This window comes from Amborella trichopoda, chromosome 3 (assembly GCF_054954075.1).
Source record: "Amborella trichopoda isolate Santa Cruz 75 chromosome 3, AtrichopodaSantaCruz75HAP2 v2.0, whole genome shotgun sequence".
In the NCBI taxonomy this organism is placed as follows: Eukaryota; Viridiplantae; Streptophyta; class Magnoliopsida; order Amborellales; family Amborellaceae; genus Amborella; species Amborella trichopoda.
Window position 1 is genome coordinate 57,813,584 of NC_142338.1, and position 19,296 is coordinate 57,832,879.

Below are 19,296 nucleotides of genomic sequence, written 5' to 3' on the forward strand. Positions count from 1 at the left end.
ATACGATGTTATATCAGGGAACTGGTCCGATTTGATGAAAACCGGCCGATTACGCAAAAACATGGCCTGTTCGACCCTTAACATGTCGGTTTTGGGCAGGAAATTTTATGGGGTTATCACCTAGGCTGCTAGACATACAAAATCGACCCCAATTGGATTCGGAACCCTAGCTGTTCCAATCTAACCAGCCAGTTTTTCTAACACAGGTATAGGCTCATATTTTCTTTATGTTTATTTTTAAAACACTTCAAAACGATGTTATTTTTGCTTCGCTTCGAACAAAGAGAAAAATCTTCAAATTTTTGTCCCGGAAAGAAGCGTGATTTGACATTAGCAACACCAAATCACCTTACATATCAACCTTTCCTACGTACGTGATAGTTCAATGTTGCTCATATTGAACAACTCCATGCTTCAAAAATAATTTTTAACACATAAGACAATTTAATATCAGCAACATGAAACTGCCAAAATTTTAGGCTATATCCTATATATATGGGGCAGTTCCTTTTTTTAGATATTGTAATGCCCTTGATATCACAAAAATGGGAAAAAAATAAAATAAAAAGAGTCACAAAAATGGAAATAAAATAAGATAAAAAGAGTATTCAAAGGAACAACAAAAGGGTGCAGTTTCCAAACGGATGCGTCCGTAGGTGTAGAGGTACGGTACCTTTCAAATTTTACCATAATATATAATTTTGATGTAAAATGTTATTAGGATTATCTCAAAATCTATTTTTATATCGAATTATAAAATTTTAAATTTTAAAATAGTTAAAATCAAATAGATCTATAAACATATAAAATATTGAAAATGGACGGTGTAGATAATTTATTGTAAAATATATTATTTTTTAGATTTAAATTTTTTTTATTTTTCATAGTTATATATCTCGATGTCAAGATGACTAATTAAAAAGTTTTTTAATATTAAAAAAAACATTTTTCGATGGATTTTTGAGAGTCATACCTAGTTCCCTACATTATAACGTAGCATCCTTATAGAACTTTTTCCCATAACAAAAAACGAGAACTAAAAAGTAGAAGAGCAGGACATAAGTTGGGAAAAATTATTTTCCCGTATGCGTGTAAACCAAAACGGGTGGCAGAATCGACATTTTCTCTGTAGCTAATGAAAAAGGCCGCCCCTCTTATAAACGCCGTGACTTGAAAACCCTACTTCTCAATCCAAAGGCCTTCCTCCCTCTGCCTCTCTGCTCAACTCTGTGTATCTCCTCTTTACCCCAAGATGGGTAAGTGAAGTGAACTCAATTCAACATTCATGGCGATTTAGGATTTCTAAGATCATATTTACTGGTCACGCTATTGCTTATCAAGCCAATTAGGGTTTGTTTTTTTAATAGATGAAAATCGTCGCGTTGTGGTTTTGGTTTTTTGGGCACGATTAGGATTTTCTATGCCATGCTCATGGTTTTCCCCGATAAGATAAGACTGGTTAGGATTTTTGTAACCTTATACGGGTATTGTTAGTTCTCTAGGACTTTATGTAGTTGCAGAGAGCCGTTTAGGGTGTTTGTTCGCAATTTTGTAAGAAGTAATGGTTTGCTAAGGTTTTATGTGTTATTGATGGTTGCGAAATGGATCAGGTGCTTACAAGTACGTATCAGAGATGTGGAGGAAGAAACAATCAGATGTTATGAGGTTTTTGCAGAGGGTGAGGTGCTGGGAATATCGCCAACTACCCTCCATTGTTCGTGTAACCAGGCCTACTCGTCCGGATAAAGCTCGAAGACTTGGATACAAAGCTAAGCAAGTATGCAATTTCTGCTCTGTTTTCATGCCACTGTTTTTTGTTATTCTTCTATTATTTTATGTTTTGCTGATTATCTGTTTATTTGTTTGATCAATGAAAATATGGTATTGGTTTCATGCATTCATGCTTCTCATGACTACATGCATTATGTCTAAATTGAATATTATTAATTTATTCTACTGATACCAAATTCAGGATATGGCTTGACTTGATGGCTCACCTTGTTGAGCTAAAGTCTCCATTTAGTGACCTAAGTTCGTATCCTAAGCCTTCTTTGTGCACATCTGTTTTTGTTTTTTTATTTTTCGCAGCTTGTGGCTTATCTATTTAAAGTAGTGTTTTTTCAACTTGCTTGTCAATGATGATATTAGAATATGTTATAATACAGATTTGTCAGAAGAAGCTTGTTTAAACAAGTTTGAAAAGATGCTCATTATTCAATATCAATAAGTCATTATTTGGTTAACCTGTTTTCTTGAGGAAGTTGCTTTTTCTTTGAGCCCAAAATTATCTACTACCATTTGTATATCACTTCAATCTGATGGAGAATCCATATCAAAATGGTTCGGTTTGTACAAAAAGGCTGGGATTTCCGTCATTGCATTGCCAGCCATCACTTCAAGATTGATAGTCACTTGCTTTTGCATTTTGGAAATTCGATTCAATTTATTTCATTTAAAAAGTTACTTATTTATTAAATAGAGGTGTTAAAAATGATGACATATACGGAAGGTTATAATGGATAAGTTTATAACGCGAGAAATGACTTTCATACCCTATGAGTTGGCCCTAAGATACCTTGTTTTTAGTCATTGACTGTGTCTCAAACTTCATCTGAGTTACAGAGAATTGTTGTTCAGATTTTCTGCCTATTGCTAGACACTTTGGTGTTTTTGTTGAATATTGCTTAAAAAATGTTAGCGCTCACTTTTGGAAGTATTTTTGAAGTTTACTGGTGTTACTGATCGTCAAGTTTGGGTTCCCATGTCAGATCCATATCATGAAGTATGGGATAACTGTGGACTATTAGGAAGTTACGTTCTTGGTTTTGCAAAATGAGTAGGTGAGTTCGGCAAATTTTTGGCTAAAGATTGTTTTCCTAGATAGACAGATTGGGGGCATGGCTTTTATATATTTATTAATTATGCTCTCAGGAGCATCTAAAATTTGTAATATATGACCATGTTTATGTAAAGTTACTTTAGGTGTTTAAAGTGAATAGGTTAATTCTTCACTTGAAATATCAATAATTTTTATGCTAAAAAAAAAGCCAATAATTTTTGTTTATATCTTCTTAAGGTGAACACGATGGAGTGTGCACTATAGAAATTTAGTCATTTTATCAGCTTCCCAACTGGAAACCCAAGAACTATTTGCTGAAACTTAGTCATTTTATTAGCCACCAACTCAAAACCCTAGAATGAGTTTAACTATTTGCTGAAACTTAGTCATTTTATTAGCCTTCAACTCAAAACCCTAGAATGAGTTTCTGAAACCTATTTTGTCCTTAAAACCATGGAACCTTAGATCGAGTCTTCGAGACCCCACTTTTGTATTTTTGGCATTGATGTTAAGTAAACCATAGAATGCAGGTTGGTCCTAAAAAACCCTAATCGCTGATACTGATTTTTTACTCTTTTGGTTTCCCCCCCCCCAACCCTTTCAAATCGCTTGACTGCAATATTTATTAATTATGCTCCCATGTTAGATCCATATCATGAAGTATGGGATCACAGTAGACAATTAGGATGTCACGTTCTTGGTTTTGCAAAACGAGTAGGTGAGCCCGGCAAATTTTTGGCTAAAGATTGTATTCCTAGATAGACAGATTGGGGGCATGGCTTTTATATATTGATTAATTATGCTCTCAGGAGCATCTAAAATTTGTATTATATAACCAAGTTTATGTAAAGTTACTTTAGGTGTTTAAAGTTATTAGGTTAATTCTTCACTTAAAATATCGATAATTTTTATACTTAAAAAAACCCAATAATTTTTGCTGATATCTTCTTAAGGAGAACACGATGGAGTGTGCACTATTGAAATTTAGTCATTTTATCAGCTTCCCAACTGGAAACCCAAGAACTATTTGCCGAAACTTAGTCATTTTATTAGCCTCCAACTCAAAACCGTAGAATGAGTTTCTGAAAACCTATTTTGTCCTTAAAACCATGGAACCTTAGATTGAGTCCTCGAGACCCCACTTTTGTATTTTTGGCATTGATGTTAACTAAACCATAGAATGTAGGTTGGTCCTAAAAAACCCTAATCGCTGATACTGATTTTTTACTATTTTGGTTTCCCCCTCCCCTTCCCCACCCTTTCAAATCCCTTAACTGTAATATTGCCAAAAAGCAGGTATTGTGTGTATCGGCTTTGTGCTTTCTGATGCATTTATGCCGAAAGTGTTTCCTGCAACATTTAACACGGGGTGAATGGGCAGTCAGGCCTCTGTTTGTTATTGTCATCAGGGCATTGACAATCATTTTCCCTAAAATTTTCACAAAAAAATTACTGGTGCTTTTCCTCAAAAAAAAAAAAAAAAAAAAAAAAAATCTTTTTAATGTTAAATGTTTTGCTGGTAGTAGTGAGACGTGCAAGCAACACTGCCTTGTTAGTGTTGAATACTTTGTCAGATGGGTCGTACTGACTTATGTGGAAGCTTTGAGCCGCTGACAAATGCTTTCTTGAAGAAAAATAATTAGCCAATAGTTGTGCAAAAATGGGAGGGATTTGCAATATTTTACCTTCGCTAGGTAATATCCTAGATGGGGAGTGAGAAACAATAAGTCCTCGCATTCTAGAGGATTAGGGGGTTCTGGCAGGTCTAGAACATGGATATCACTTGAACAGCTAGAAGTGGGGAGAATATTTTCTGTTAAAGGACTTTACCCAAGAAGAAAAACCCTAGTGTTACATATATCATGAGAAACCCTATTTCCCTTTGCTGTTTTGTCTGCATTAAGACTAGCGTTTCCTGTATTTGTGATTATCTATCTATTTTGTTGATCTGCATTTTTCCTGATTATTCAGGGATTTAACTTCTGAAAATATCTAGCTATTGGATATTTTATCTATCTATTTTGTTCATCTGCATTTCCATTTCAACATATAAATTTATCTGTTTTTTTATTTATTTGACTTTTCCCAGTTGCCAAGTGCTCCTCTCTATTTTGCTTCACTTGACTGACACAACCCTTGGAGTCAGTTTTCTGCAAGTATTCAGTTGTACTTCCTAAGATCTCCTTCCCTGACTGTTTTATATATTTAGCAGTATTGGCTATATTTTTAGCGACCGAAGATCTCATAGTTTGCTTTATAAACCTAGGGCTTGTTTGTTTATTATACTTTTTTTCTCTTATGAGGTTACAAAATTTGAGCTTTTTAGAAGTGATGCTCCTCTGTGATTGTTTCATAAAAGTAATGATTTTTTTTTCGTTTATATTTTGCGATCCTAGGGTTATGAAATCGTTTTATCTGTATACATCGATAATCTACGGTATGAATAGTTGGGATTTTGATAATCAAGGGTCTGAATAGTTGAAAATCTGTGATTTGAGCCTTATATCATTTTTGGCCTCTCATTATGTGGTGTCTCTGTTCTGAAAGAGGTGAGTTTATGCTTTCCCTGCCATAGAACTTTAGTTTCAGTGGTGATTAGTTTTTCTTCTTTAATTTTTTGTGTTCTTGTGGTTTTTTTTCCCTTTGTACTCGAAATTGTATGACTAGGGTGTTCCCCTTCTTTATTTTTTCTGAAGTTACTTTGTATGGGTTTTACATGCTCTGCTTGACATATTGGGTTTTAGAATTTATCCCTTTTATTCATGTTCCCCCAACCCCCCTTCCCCTTATCCTTGAAATTATGTTTTTGAGGTGTTTGTATTATTTGTTGCAAGTTATGTTGGTTTACATGTTTTACTTGAAATGGTGGTTTTTGGGGTTTTGGAAGGACAGTGCAGGTGAAATGGTATTTTTTAGGGTTTTGGAAGAAGGGGAGTGCAAATGATGTCAAATGAACAAGATCCAACGCTGACTCTTTTTGCAGTGTGACGAAGCAAGCGAGTTTCCACTGATGCTCTCTTCCTCTTCTTCCGAACCATTATATTATAAATTATTTACTTAAAAAAAAAGGACTATACCCTAGAAGAATCTTTGGCTGATTGGTAAATCAAGATTGAGTTGAGCATTCTGATTGTTGGATGCCTTGTGAAGGCATATTTAATTGTATGGATCTTTCTTCATGGTTGCAATTTTGGTGGTCATTTGGGCGTCGATGATTGCCTGTTTCTATGTAACAATGGTTGTGAGGTTTGGATTAAGATTCTTGTAACGTTGATGGTGATGATGATTTTGGAAAGGTGTTGGGGTCATGGTGGTAGCACCCTCCATACCTCAGTTGCATGTTGTGGCTTTCATTCCTGCTGACACCTTCAGAAAGATGGTGATGATGCAACATAAACACTTTCTAATCTGTCTAATTCATGGCCACTGATGGCTAGGATGTCTTAGAACAAAAATAGGTTTTCCCATGCATGGGGCAAGCTGAAAATGTTGAATTCTCGTAGCTGGATGAAGCTGACACCTTTGTGCTCTGCATAACTGGATAATTGGAGCATATTTTGCGAATTCCTAGTTGTCTAAATGATTGATCTGGCGATTCCATCAGTCATTTGCTTTGTACCCTTCAGTTTCAGCCAATTCCTAACGCCTCTCTATTTGTCTGCTTTATGATTGTGGGCCAATGACTTTACACATAATATAGCTGCTGGATTGTACCCTGTCTCTGAAAGAAAGTTTTTGCTTTTGATTGCTTTTTGATGCTTAATTTCTCTGTTATAGGAATTTTTTGAGTTTTAATTTGTTAAGTGGGTTGTTTTTTAGTGTTCATCAACTGCCCCTTGATGGCTGTTGCAGTTTGTCACTTTGCATTGTGGAAGGATATAAAAACAGAAACCAAAATGCCTGTTACAGTAGCAAAAGAGTTGGAAAAAGAGGAACTGGAAGCATGGGATATTGGATTTTACAAGCATTGAACTTTTTATTGTGAAAAAGAGCGTCTAGAATGAGGAAATTAATGGGGACCTGGAAATCAAAGATGACAAAACTAAATAAATGAATGACAGGAGGTCCCATGAAGGATATATTTTCTTTATACTGTGTGTGCATGCATGCATGTTTGTGTGTGTCAAATCTATGCAGGGACAGGTACCTGCATAAACAGTGTTTTGAGAGAGAGAGAGAGAGAAAGAGAGAGAGAGAGATTCTCAGGAAGTATCGTTGCTTATTATACGGCATTTATTGTTGTTCAGGGGTATGTGATATACCGTGTCAGGGTCAGGCGTGGTGGGCGTAAAAGGCCGGTCCCCAAGGGTATTGTGTATGGGAAGCCCAAGAACCAAGGTATCACCCAACTCAAATTCCAGCGCAACAAGAGATCGGTGGCAGAAGAACGTGCGGGTCGTAAACTTGGTGGCCTGAAGGTGTTGAACTCTTATTGGATTAACCAGGTTTGTAATTCTCTTGTACACTTCCAAGTGACCATCAATTCAAATGCTCCTCCTTTTGATACATTATTTCAGTTTCTAAGACTTCTGTACTCAAGCAGGTGGAATTCACAATTCGCAAAACCATCTGTATTGCTAGATAATAATTTTTAAAGGGAAAAGTTTATATAGAGCCTAGGCTCTAACAATCAAATTAGAGCCCACCGCAAAACTGTCACTAGAAGATATTGTTTTGATACCCAAATACCACCAAATTGATCATCTTGAGATTCTCGACATCAAGATGCATAGAAATGAGAAAAAAATGGATTTCAAGGTTTGGAAATATTGCATCTTGTAACGCATTTTTGGACCGTTAATTTTCAAGTTTTCATAGATCTGCCCGATAGCTTTAACTTTTATAACTAAAGATTGAAATATAATTTAAGGCTATCACAAAACTTTCCAGTATTGAAACCATATTTCTCGACACTATTTGAAGGTGGGCTCTAATTTGATTGTATACAAACTGCACTCATTTTTAAATTGTGGGTTTTCATTTTTTTTCTTATTTTTTGTTTGCAGGATTCAACTTATAAATATTATGAAATAATACTAGTTGATGCAGCGCACAATGCCATTAGAAATGATCCTAGGATAAACTGGATTACCAAACCTGTTCACAAGCACAGAGAGCTTCGAGGATTGACATCAGCTGGGAAGAAGTACAGGGGTCTCCGTGGAAAGGGCCACTTGCACCACAAGGCCCGACCTTCTCGTCGTGCCACTTGGAAGAGAAATAACACTTTGTCTTTGCGTCGATACCGCTAGGTCTGATAAAGTTTTTTTTTTTTTTGAACCTATCGCTAGGTCTGATGAAGTTGTTCTCAGTCTCTCTCTTCCTATCTCTCTCAATTTTTTTTTTTTGAACCTATCGCTAGTTCTGATGAAGTTGTTCTCTCTCTTTCTCTCTACCTATCTCTCTCGCTAAATTTTATTATGAGATGATTGAGTTGCCAAACTTGGGTTTGGCCTTAATTTGGGGAAGTTGTTCTTGGTCTTTGTCTACAATTTTATGAGATGATTGAGTTGCCAAACTTGCGTTTGGCCTTAATTTGGGGAAGTTGTTCTTGGTCTTTGTCTAAAATTTTTGAGTTCCAAACGAATTTTGCTTGTGAGATAACCGAGTTGCCAAACTTGGCTTCGGCCTTAATTGTATCATCTTGACTTTTGCATTTTCGGTGTTAAATTCGTTGCTTGGTGATCAGTTGATAAGTCTTCAAGTTATCATTTTGAGTAGGTTGCAGTTTTGCATATGGTGAGGTTTACCACCTCTAAATGGCTTATTCGCCCATTATTCTTCAGTGGTCTGTTAAATTATGCAATTGCCTTCTCTCAGGGATTCACTGTAGCGTTGGAATAGCTCCCAATTGCCTCATGGGTAATGTTGCAGTACCCTGCGGATCTCTGATTCTTAGAAGACAGCCATTTCCATCATTCTATTGTTTGTTCTGGGCATATTATTAGGCACTGTAGTCCAGCTTTTAAGGGTTTCGAAGTTTTTTCCTTTGACACGCCCTCCCCCCTACACCACAAAAAAAAAAAAAAAAAAAAAAGAAGAAGATATGTTGCTCCCTCAGGAGCGTACTGTCTATTTGCTCCCTGGCATACTATGCTGGGAGTATCCTTTTGGCCCCAACTTGTGGGGGGGGGGGGGGGGGTGGGGGGGTTTAACCTTTTGAATCTAGGTATGGTCCAACAGACAAGAAAATTTTTAATCTCATACTCTATGTGCTGGGAAAGATACCATCCGTAAATTGAATTTCAATCTTTGGCGGGCATAATCTCAGTGTTGATGAACTTAAAATTGTTTTTTTTTTGTTTTTTTGGAAAATAATCATCTAATGATTTTTAGGTAGATCCAAAAATTTATGATAAAAAGATCCTCCCAAGTAGCTCTTTTACCTGAATGACTTAATGTATAACATGCTCCTTTTTTTTGTAGGCGAACGTATCTTTTCATGAAAGGAGAAGTTTGTGTAAGGTTACCGTATACTGTAGAAGAAAGGTGTATATCAAAAACCTATTAAAAAAGAGTCTTATACAGTTGGCCAATTGATTATCTTGACTTAAGATACCAGATTAAAAAAAAAAAATAGTATGTCTTGTAGTAAGTTATTTGGATCATTAATTTTTAAGATTTTTTTGTGTCTAAATATATGCTTGATCTGCGTCATTTTGAAATTTGAAATTTTATTATTAGGGTTGAATATAGAATTGAAAATCATCATAGGGTTTTCAACATTAGAGCTACAACAACATCTAGAGGTGCACCTCTAGCGCCAAAGGATTTCCTGCTCTTGTTTCCTTGGATAAAGCCTAATTTAAATAATGTGTTTTGTTTATTTATTTCCTTGGATAAACCCTAATTCAAATAATTTTTTTTCCAAGTTGCACTCTCAATGCAGTTGAAAAAGTTGTCTCGGAATTGAACAAACCATTCAATTTTTGGAGGGTGAGATTCAATTTTGGCGGGTAAGATTTAAGTATTAGAAATTCAAAATTTAAATTCTCTTTTTAATATGACAAAGTGATTCTTTGTTTTTTTTTTTGTTTTTCAAAATTTAAGATTGAAAAAAATCCTTCCAACTAACTCTTATGACCTGAAGGAATAGGCATACGATATATGCTCAAGTGGTAGTATAGAAAGGATAAGCTTTCTATGCTTCTCCTACAACATAAAATTTATATACATCCGCTTATCCAACCATCTATTTTGAATGGAGAGCTACGATGCTATTTTAATTTAAATATTTTTATATAAAATATTTTAACACCAAAATTTGGCGGTCCAATCCTCTATTAAGCTCGCACTTGTAAAAAATATAAAAACAATATTCTCAATAAAATAAAATGACCAAAATATCACTGAAATATTCAAGGGGTATTTTGATCATTATATTTTATCGAAAAGATAATTTTAATATTTTTTTTGTCTGTGTGCCCCAATGAAAAGATGGCATGTACCAAATTTCATATTCATACAATTTGTATAAAAAAGTTTAAAATAAAATATTATGAAGCATCAGATCTAAGATCAAACGGTGAATGACTCATTTGATCAAAATTGGATGGCTGGATGCTAAAGAAACATAGAACTTCGGTAGGGGAAATATAGAAACCTTTCCCGTATAGTAAATGTTTTCCGGGCAGTTAATAGGAGTCTTTTAGGCTAATATGAGTATTTTTAGTTAACTAAAAAAATGTTTTAGAGAAATAGTAACCCATGGAGAGAGATTATCCTTATCTTAAACGGTGTGAGGTTTGTATAGAGCCTAGGCTCTAAACAAACAAATTAGAGCCTACCTTCAAATGAGAGAAGTTCTTAGTTAGCCAAAAAATTTCATGCTGTCCAGGGGAGTAGACTGTATATTTAATCCCTCGGGAAAAGCCCAATTTGAAACTATTTTTAGGACTCCAAATTGTGGGGATGTAATATCTTCAATTCATGAACTATACTCTATTAAAAAGAATTCTAAATTGCATTCTACCTCAAGTTTGAATAGAAGCTCTGCAATTTTTGAAAGGTAGTATTCCAAAAGGTCAAAGGTTAAAGTTCAAACTTTTCTTCTTTGAATATAATCATCGAGTGATTTATAGATGGATTCTAAATTTCGGAACAAGAAGCGTTCCTAAGTTAATCTTTTGCCCGAGAGAGTAAGTGCACAGTGTGCTCCCTCGGGAGCACAAAATACATGCTATTTGGTTAACAAAAAAATCGATGCTCTTTGTTTAACAAAGTACACGCTCTTTGGTTAACAAAATACATGCTCTTTGTTTATAAAGGGTGAACAATCCAATTAAGGCGCACCTCTAAATTTTATCATGTACTTTTGACATAAAAAAATCTTTAGAATTGTTTGAGAATCTATTTTTATCTTTATTTATAAAATTTTAAACTCTAAAAATGGTTCAAATCAAGTAGATCTATAAACACTTGAAAATGGGCGGTCCAGATAATGTGTTGCAAGATGCACTATTTTTCGGACTAAAACTCTTTTTTTCTGTTCATATTCATACATCTCAATGTCGAAATGATCAATTAGACGGTTTTCCAACATCCAAACAACCTTTTATGATGGGTTTTTGAGGTGCATCTTTAATTCTACATTTTAAGGTTGCAAACTTATATAAACTTTTTCCTAATATAAAAGTGTTTACGCTCTGATCGCGCTGATCTCTAGGATGACATGTGTTCAAATATTAGTAAAACTTTAGTTAATTTTATGAAAAATAGAGAGAGTGAGGTCGCTCAAATTATGGATCCAAAAATGGTACATATATATTTAGATCTGATTATTTCTTGGGTCAACTGGTAGCGCTAGCTTCTAGATTTGTGTATTTCGCATTAAAAACTCTTTAAAAAATTTATAAACTAGGAAATAATAGAAAATAAAACTAAATCAGATGGGAAAATTAACTAAAATTGAAAAAAGAAAGAGGATTTACCTTTGGGGACCCAGAACGCGGAGTTTCGGGCTTGGATCAGACTGCTTTTCTGATTTGTGCCACCATCTTCTTTTTGCTTGATGGAATTGATAGATCAAAGGTATTTTTACCTAGATCTAGGGTTCCTAAGGCATGGGAAATGCTGAACACTTTTTTTCCAAATTTTTTGAGTTTATCTGAAAATTTTTGGCTTTATAATCAAGAAAACGCCCCTTTTACTGCATCATTGGGATTGATTAGCCTTTGGGGACATGCATGACACTCCCCGTGTCAGTGGGTCACCTTGGACCCACTAAGCAGGGACCTATTAATCATTTTTTGGATCGTTTTATCCATAAGTCAGATTCAGGTGATTCTTGGACTGTTGAAAAGCTCTTGGGTTTGCATTGACTTGAAATATTGTTTAGGTAGTTTGGGATAATTATATTGGGTCTAGGTTGTCTATGGTCTACTAAGGTTTGTGTAGTCATTTGGGCTCAGAATTAAGGTTTTTAGGAATTCCTTTCACTTTACAGTTGCCCATTTTTTACCTTAACCTGGGGTACCAGGTAAATGGCAAAGAAGTAGGCACTTAAGACACGATGGGGATGAAATTTTTTTTCGATAGATAATTCTTTTGAATGATTGGTACCCCATTGGGTAGGCAGTCCACCGATATATGTTTTTGATCCGTAAGACATCAAACTGACACTGCTATTTTTGAGTCAGTTCGGTTGAGAAGTCTCTGACAATCATGATCCAAATAGACATGCAACAAGAACCGTGCTATCTTTGAGCCGGTGACACTCATTGTTGTAGTCACCTCAATACTACCTGGGTGCTGTCAGTGTAGTCATATTTGGCTTTAAACTTTTTTCTTGGGGTCTGGCTCTTCAAGCAAATGTGAGTTTGATTTAGAAGAATTAATGGGATGATGAATTTCTGGTTAATTAAACTTCTTGAAAAACTATATCAAAATTTAAGTTTTAGAGAGGGAAAATATATTAAGATTCTAGAGAGAAAGACTACTTGAAAATTGTAGAAAGAGAAACTATCTCAAATTGTAAGTTTTAGAGAGAGAAAATATCTTAAAACTTTAGAGACAAACTATATCAAATTTTATATAGAAAAAGTACTTGAAATTTAGAGAGAGAAACTATTTAAAAGAATTTAGATAGATAAACTATCTCAAATTTTAAGTTTTAGAAACTCCAAAAAGTACCTAAAATTTCTTAGAGAGCAACTACATGAAAATATTTAGAGAGAGAAAATATCTCAAAATTTAAGTTTTAGAGACTCTAAAAAGTACCTAAAATTTCTTAGAGAGCAACTATCTTAAATTTTTTAGAAAGAAACTATCTCAAATTTAAAGATTTAGATAGAGAAAGTACCTTAATTTTAGAGAGAGAAACTATATCATATTTTACAGAGAGAAATTACCTGAAAATGTTTAGAGATAGAAACGATCTCAAAATTTTTATGTAGAGAAACTATCACAAATTTTAATTTTTAGAGAGAGAGAGATTCTCAAAATTTTAGAGAGAGAAACTATACAAAAGTTTTGAGAGCGAAAGTATATAAATTTTTAGAGAGAAAAACTATGTCAAAATTTTTAAAAAGAGTATTTCAAATTTTAAGTTTTTGAAACAGGTTGTATTAAACTTTTAGAGAAAATTTTAGAGAGAGAAACTATCTTAAAATATGGAGAGAGGGAGAGGATTTGCATTTCCAAAAAAAAGACATTCCAGATAATCCAAACAGGGAATTTGCGTTTTCTTGATTTCTACTGGATGCAATCCAAACAGCCTATACCATATTCAGGAAATGTCAATTCCAGTAAATCTCAATTCCAAGACTGACTTATCCTAGGATTGAAAAAGCCAGAGATCCAACGGGCCCTTAAGAAAAAAAGAAGAACAAGAAATACGAGTGCCAAAATAAAATCATTACCTAAAAATTTAGAATTGAATTAAATATGTTTTTCTGAAAAATATCCTGGAAAAATGTAGGGTTACTGAAATAAATGGGCAATTAAAAATATAAAATAAAATATTTTGTTAAAGAAATATAAACTACAGAAAAATAGGAGTATCTTCTTAGAATGACAACTTAAAAGAAAACATTGAATAGAAATAGGAAAATCAACCAAAATAAGAATTCACATTAAGACAAAGTCGAATATAATTAATGAAATAAAATTATGAATTTTATAAAAATGTTAAATGAATTAAAAATTTAAATAAAACTAAAAATGTAATATTTTTATTCAAATAAAATCTTAAGAAATCAAAGCATGAGTAAGACATTATGCAACATGAATGCTAATAACTAATTAATATAAAACTAGTTCAATATAAGGAAAAGTACTAAAAAAGAGCGTTTACCTTTACAATAAGGAGGTCAAAATCACACTTGTTAAATGTAAAATTAAACATTTGGGGGTATGCTACTAACTCTACTTTAATTTAAATTTGAAAGATAATTTTTTTGAAATATTCATATAGTGTAATCCATGTGTTCCAACTAAATAATGGATCCGCAACAAAAAGGTGTGGTCTATCTCGTCCACAACTTATAGATGGTTCTAGTAGTTCACTGGGGAAGATGCAAATCGTGATCCTAGATAGTAAAGCAATTCATATTGTGGTCTCGTGACTATAGTGAAATATTGCTGTCTTGCGACCACAATGGGTCCATAATATAAAAATTGACCGAAAATTTTCCTAACAGGTCGCTATCGTTTTTAAACATATTATCTAAAAATTAGCATATTCATTAATTTTTGGTAACTCGATTTATTCTTATTATCAACAAATATTGCTTCTTTTTTTTTGTTTTTTTGCTTTTTTTTTTTTTTAAATGTCCGCTGATTACTATGCTCCATGCATGTTTTTTTTTTTTTTTCCAAAGTTTTATTAAAGCAATCAACCAAAAGATATTACATCAGCAGAGAGCGAAATAGAGGGAAAAGAAGCCCCGCCTTTGGCAAAGTATCAGCAAGGATATTCGCCTCACGATACACATGGGAGAAAGACACTGAAAGAGTGACAAAAAGATCTAAAATTTCCAGCCAGATGGGGATGGAGCGTTCTTTCTTGCACGAACCAATCACAATTAAGAAATCCCTTTCAAATATGCAACTTCGACCAAGGTTATGGGATAGAAAGAATTTTAAACCTTGTAATAACAAAGCAAGTTTGGCATGGTTAGCAGTGGCAATGCCTAGGGGACTAGCATAGGAAAAGATGACAACACCTGAACTATTGCGTAAAACTCCCCCAATGCCAGCTAAACCAGGATTGCCCATTGAACTTCCATCAAAGTTCAATTTGAAGCGCCCCTTTTCTGATGGTGTCCAAAAAATCTGAGGTCTCATTTTAACTTTGCCCAGCAGAAGAGGTTAGGATAATTAAGTATAACATCTGAGAAAGAGAGACCCCATCCCGGCTTGGTGACTGAAAACGAATTTCATAACGAGAGTTTGATATTGTCAATCAAGCGAGCATTCGATAGACTCTCCCCATCAAAAGTACGCCTATTTCTCTCTTTCCATATTTCCCACATCACTGCCCCCTCTAGCAATCATCCAAACCATACTTCCTCCCACTGGTAAATGAGGAAAGGATAGTTGGGAAACAATCTCCATAACCGATGAGGGAATGGAGGCATGGATTCCAAGAAGGCCGAAAAACCAATACTAAATTTTTGAGGCAACCTGACAGTGGACAAAGAGGTGATTCCCTGTCTCCTCATCCATTTTGCACATGAGGCAAATGTTTCGAAGTACTTTACCTCGTTCTATCAAGTTATCCACAATCAAAGTCTTATTCTATATAGCAAACCATAGAAACAACTAAACTTTATGGGGTATCGGCCATTTTTAAACTGTGGCAGCGAGAGGAAGAGATCATCGCCATCTGTCATGGAATAGTAGTCTATAGCACGATTTAACCGAAAAAAGACCATTACATTCCAATTCCCAAATAAGATCATCAGAGTGGCCAGGGGAAATGTAAACCTGATCCAAGAGCCCCAACAGATGTAGCCATTGATTATAGGCCTCACCACTAAGATAATTGTATGGAAATGAAATATGCCAGGCCCCACCAGGGCCATTGGAATCAAACATATCAGCAACCATGGCATTGGGGTGAAGCACATTCGCAAAAAGAATGACGTCGCACAGCTTAAGTAGGACATCCCCTAGCCACTTATGATGTCAAAAGGAAGTGGAAGGACCATTGCCAATATTCCATCAAAAATGGCTAACAGCCATAGATCTGCATCTGTAAATGGGCTTCCATAAAAAAGAGGCTTCAACAAGGCTTCCACTTTATAGCACATTCCATACCTATTTTTTACTTCATGCTTGTCATCAATTGATAAGGCTCAACGATCAAAGAAAATTTTCAAGATAACAAGTGGGCATCCCCTAACCACATTATAGGTCTGCATCGCTAAATGCTCTATGCATGGCATCAATTGATAAGGCTCAACGATGAAAGAAAAATTTTCAAGATAAAAAGTGAGATTTCTTTTTCAAGATCCTCTCGAGAAAGAGAGTCCTACGATAAAGCCTTTTACAAATCAAAATAGATATTACTTAGTATTTTTGTAATTAATAAATTTAGATTTTTTTAAAAAAAATAAGACCTTTTTACAAATTAAGTATTTTGAAATACGAAATTTGTAATTCTAAAGTATAAAGCTTTGGAGGGTGTTATATCGCTTATCTTAAATATCTTGTTTTCTTGCCAGCATAAATTACTGTTTCAAAATAATAACTAGGAAACCCTATATTCCATTACAAATAGAGAACCTGAAATAAAATGAGTCTAAAATCCTTTATTGGAAAAAGACATAAATGTAAATTATTTAATGAGAATTATCAATCAAGGGATTGAAACATTTAAAAAATTACTAGAGTTAAAAAGATCACAATTTACATGTGAGGGTCCCTCTCTCTGTCCCTTTCTTTACCTTGGCTACACCTTACTCTCTCAAGTTGAATGACTATAACGCCTACTTAATGTTAACCTCTTGTATCCATTTTGCTTAACAACTATGAAAGTTTAGACCATCGTTTGCAAAATCGTCCGATCTAACCGCTAACCGCCCGATTAGATCGAAACCGGTCAATAGCCGGTTTCGATTTTGGGCGATTAGGGTGATCAAACAGTATTTAAAAAAAAATTCAAAAATATATATATAAATTCTTAAAAATAAGAAATTTGATTTGTAATGCATTTTTAAATATTCTTTACATTATGGTAAATATTAAAAATTGTTTTGGTCATTAATACTCACTTTCATATTTTTCCATCTTTTTTAGAAAATTTTAAAAATAGCCCTTGAAAAATATAAAATGGGTTAAAATCCATTTTTTCATTAATTTTCAATTTCATTTGAATGTGTTTTGTTTTAATCATTCTTTATATGCTTGTCATATTTTAATATATCTTTTTGTATATTTTTTTATTTTTTTGTCAATACTTTTTTGACCACCCCGGACTTGCCCGGTTAGATCGGTTGAATCGGCCGATTTACCGGTTAGGCTGGTTAAACCGCTTCCAGGCCCATTTTCAGTTAAATGTTCCGGTTCGATTTTGTGAGCAATGGTTTAGACTATAGAGGTAGGAATCTTAGGATCATATGGAATGGAAGGTACTTATATTTGTAGAATCAATAGCAAAGAACATGATTCAGATATTAATGAGTTTGCAATACCCCGTACAGTAGAATAGATTTATTTTTGAAATTGTTAACTGCCCCTGTACTTGAAAGTTCCACAACGCATTTCCTGTTTTCTTGGCAGGGGTTCTTAACAAGGAAAGAGAGAAGTCTCAATTCTGACCCAACATGCAAATGTTAGCAGTGTTTTGTAAGAAAGCAACGCGGTGGTCTGATAAGCAGTTTCGAAGGTGGGCAGACACCGAAGAGGCCGCTGTAGCCATTGCCAAATACAATGATATAGAGCTTCATTATGTCACTCATGAACTTTACCTAAAAGCAGTTATCAAGAGGTGGACGAGGATTCTTTTGCAAAAAGAAGGAAAACAGCCATAGCCAATTCGGTTTTCAACTCTAAACATTCCACCAAAAAATCAAATGATCTAGAGCTTCATTATGTCACTCATGAACTTTGCCCAAAAGCAGCAACTGAGAGTGATTATCAAGATGTGGATGATGATTCTTTTGCAAACAGAAGGAAAATAACCATTGCCAATTTGGTTTTGAACCCTAATCATTCTACCAAAAAATCAAATGATCTGGAGCTTCATTATGTCACTCATGAACTTTGCCCAAAAGCAGCAACTAAGAGTGAGTATCAGGTGGGTGGGGAATCTTTTGCAAAAAGAAGGAAAACAACTATAGCCAATTCTGTTTTGGATCCTAAATTTTCCACCAAAAATTCAATTAAGAGAGATGTGAGGAGAGGCTCTAAGCAGTTCAACAGTGACAGGAACCAAGAGATTAAATGTCTTTTCAATAAATATGAATGGAGATTAGTGACTAACGAGAACTGGGCTCCCAAGAAACATCTTGGCATTTAGAAACTCTTTACCTAGCCATTAATTGTGAGTGATTTAAAACAATACCAAAATAGGTTCCTTATACGCAAGCAAATCGCTGAAAATGTGATGCTGAACATGGGATCAAGAAATTTCTTAACGAGAATGAATGGGAATTAGTAGTAAATTCAGAATTGGAGACTGGAATATGGGTTGGAATGAAAAAGATAGAAATCATATTGCCTCTAAAAGTATTGGCCAAGCTATATCATAAAAAGGGATTGGTTCAAATTTGTGATGGTCGTCGTGCTTGAAGTGGACGATTCTGTGCACATTTGGGGCTTTTGTGACGCCGACACTGGCCAGCCGCAGTTCTCATTCACCATCATCAAGCATCATGTACCCTAAGGGATACTCCCTCCCACACTCTCTCTACATTTCTTCAGTCATTTGATTCATTCTTTATTTCCCTCTTTATTTTATTTAGAGGCTTTTTTTTGTTGGGTGCAATCCTCTCCCCTCTTCTTACTCCATTTACTGTCCTCTTCTTTTTCTTTTCTAACCAAACCAAGCTGATCTATCCCTTCTTTTATTTCTTTGCTGAGGCTGTATACTCATAACTAAAATGCATTTTTTTCTGAAGCGGGAGTGAAGCAATGAAGTATATGAAGATGTTCGTGTGAACATGGAGTACAATGTACACATACTTGTAGATATCTGATGTTATTTGTGTACTTATACGTAGTCTCCTCTATCCGTCTCTTTAACTTTGAAAAAGAGAATGGCGATGAACCAACTCTCTGCTCGAATGAAAAGTGGACAAGGAGTCATTCATCTCCACTGTCCACGACTGAGAGAAAATGGCAGAGACCAACATGCAGCATACAAACAACATAATAGGTGTAGTACTGATGGGAAACAATCATTGGTGTGTAAATATTGGATTCCATGTGCAAATGTGCGGCATACTTTTTCTACACCACATGCATTCCCAACTACTAGTCTCTTAACTAATCTTGAGCAATGAAACCATTTC

General features: G+C 34.7%; 1 protein-coding gene and 1 non-coding gene across 2 annotated transcripts; both read left to right on the forward strand.

The window, feature by feature from the left end:
• The first annotated feature begins 1,188 nt into the window (after nucleotides 1-1,188).
• On the forward strand, nucleotides 1,189-8,495 carry LOC18429581 (large ribosomal subunit protein eL15z). The gene is made up of 4 exons (XM_006838866.4): nucleotides 1,189-1,256; nucleotides 1,611-1,777; nucleotides 7,087-7,284; nucleotides 7,846-8,495. The coding sequence occupies exons 1-4, from the start codon at nucleotides 1,253-1,255 to the stop codon at nucleotides 8,089-8,091; spliced, it is 615 nt and encodes a 204-aa protein (XP_006838929.1). The 5' UTR covers nucleotides 1,189-1,252; the 3' UTR covers nucleotides 8,092-8,495.
• Nucleotides 4,129-4,276, forward strand: LOC148782997 (small nucleolar RNA snoR135). The gene has a single exon (XR_016053139.1). It is a non-coding gene; the product is annotated as a small nucleolar RNA snoR135 (small nucleolar RNA).
• Nucleotides 8,496-19,296: the final 10,801 nt, after the last annotated feature.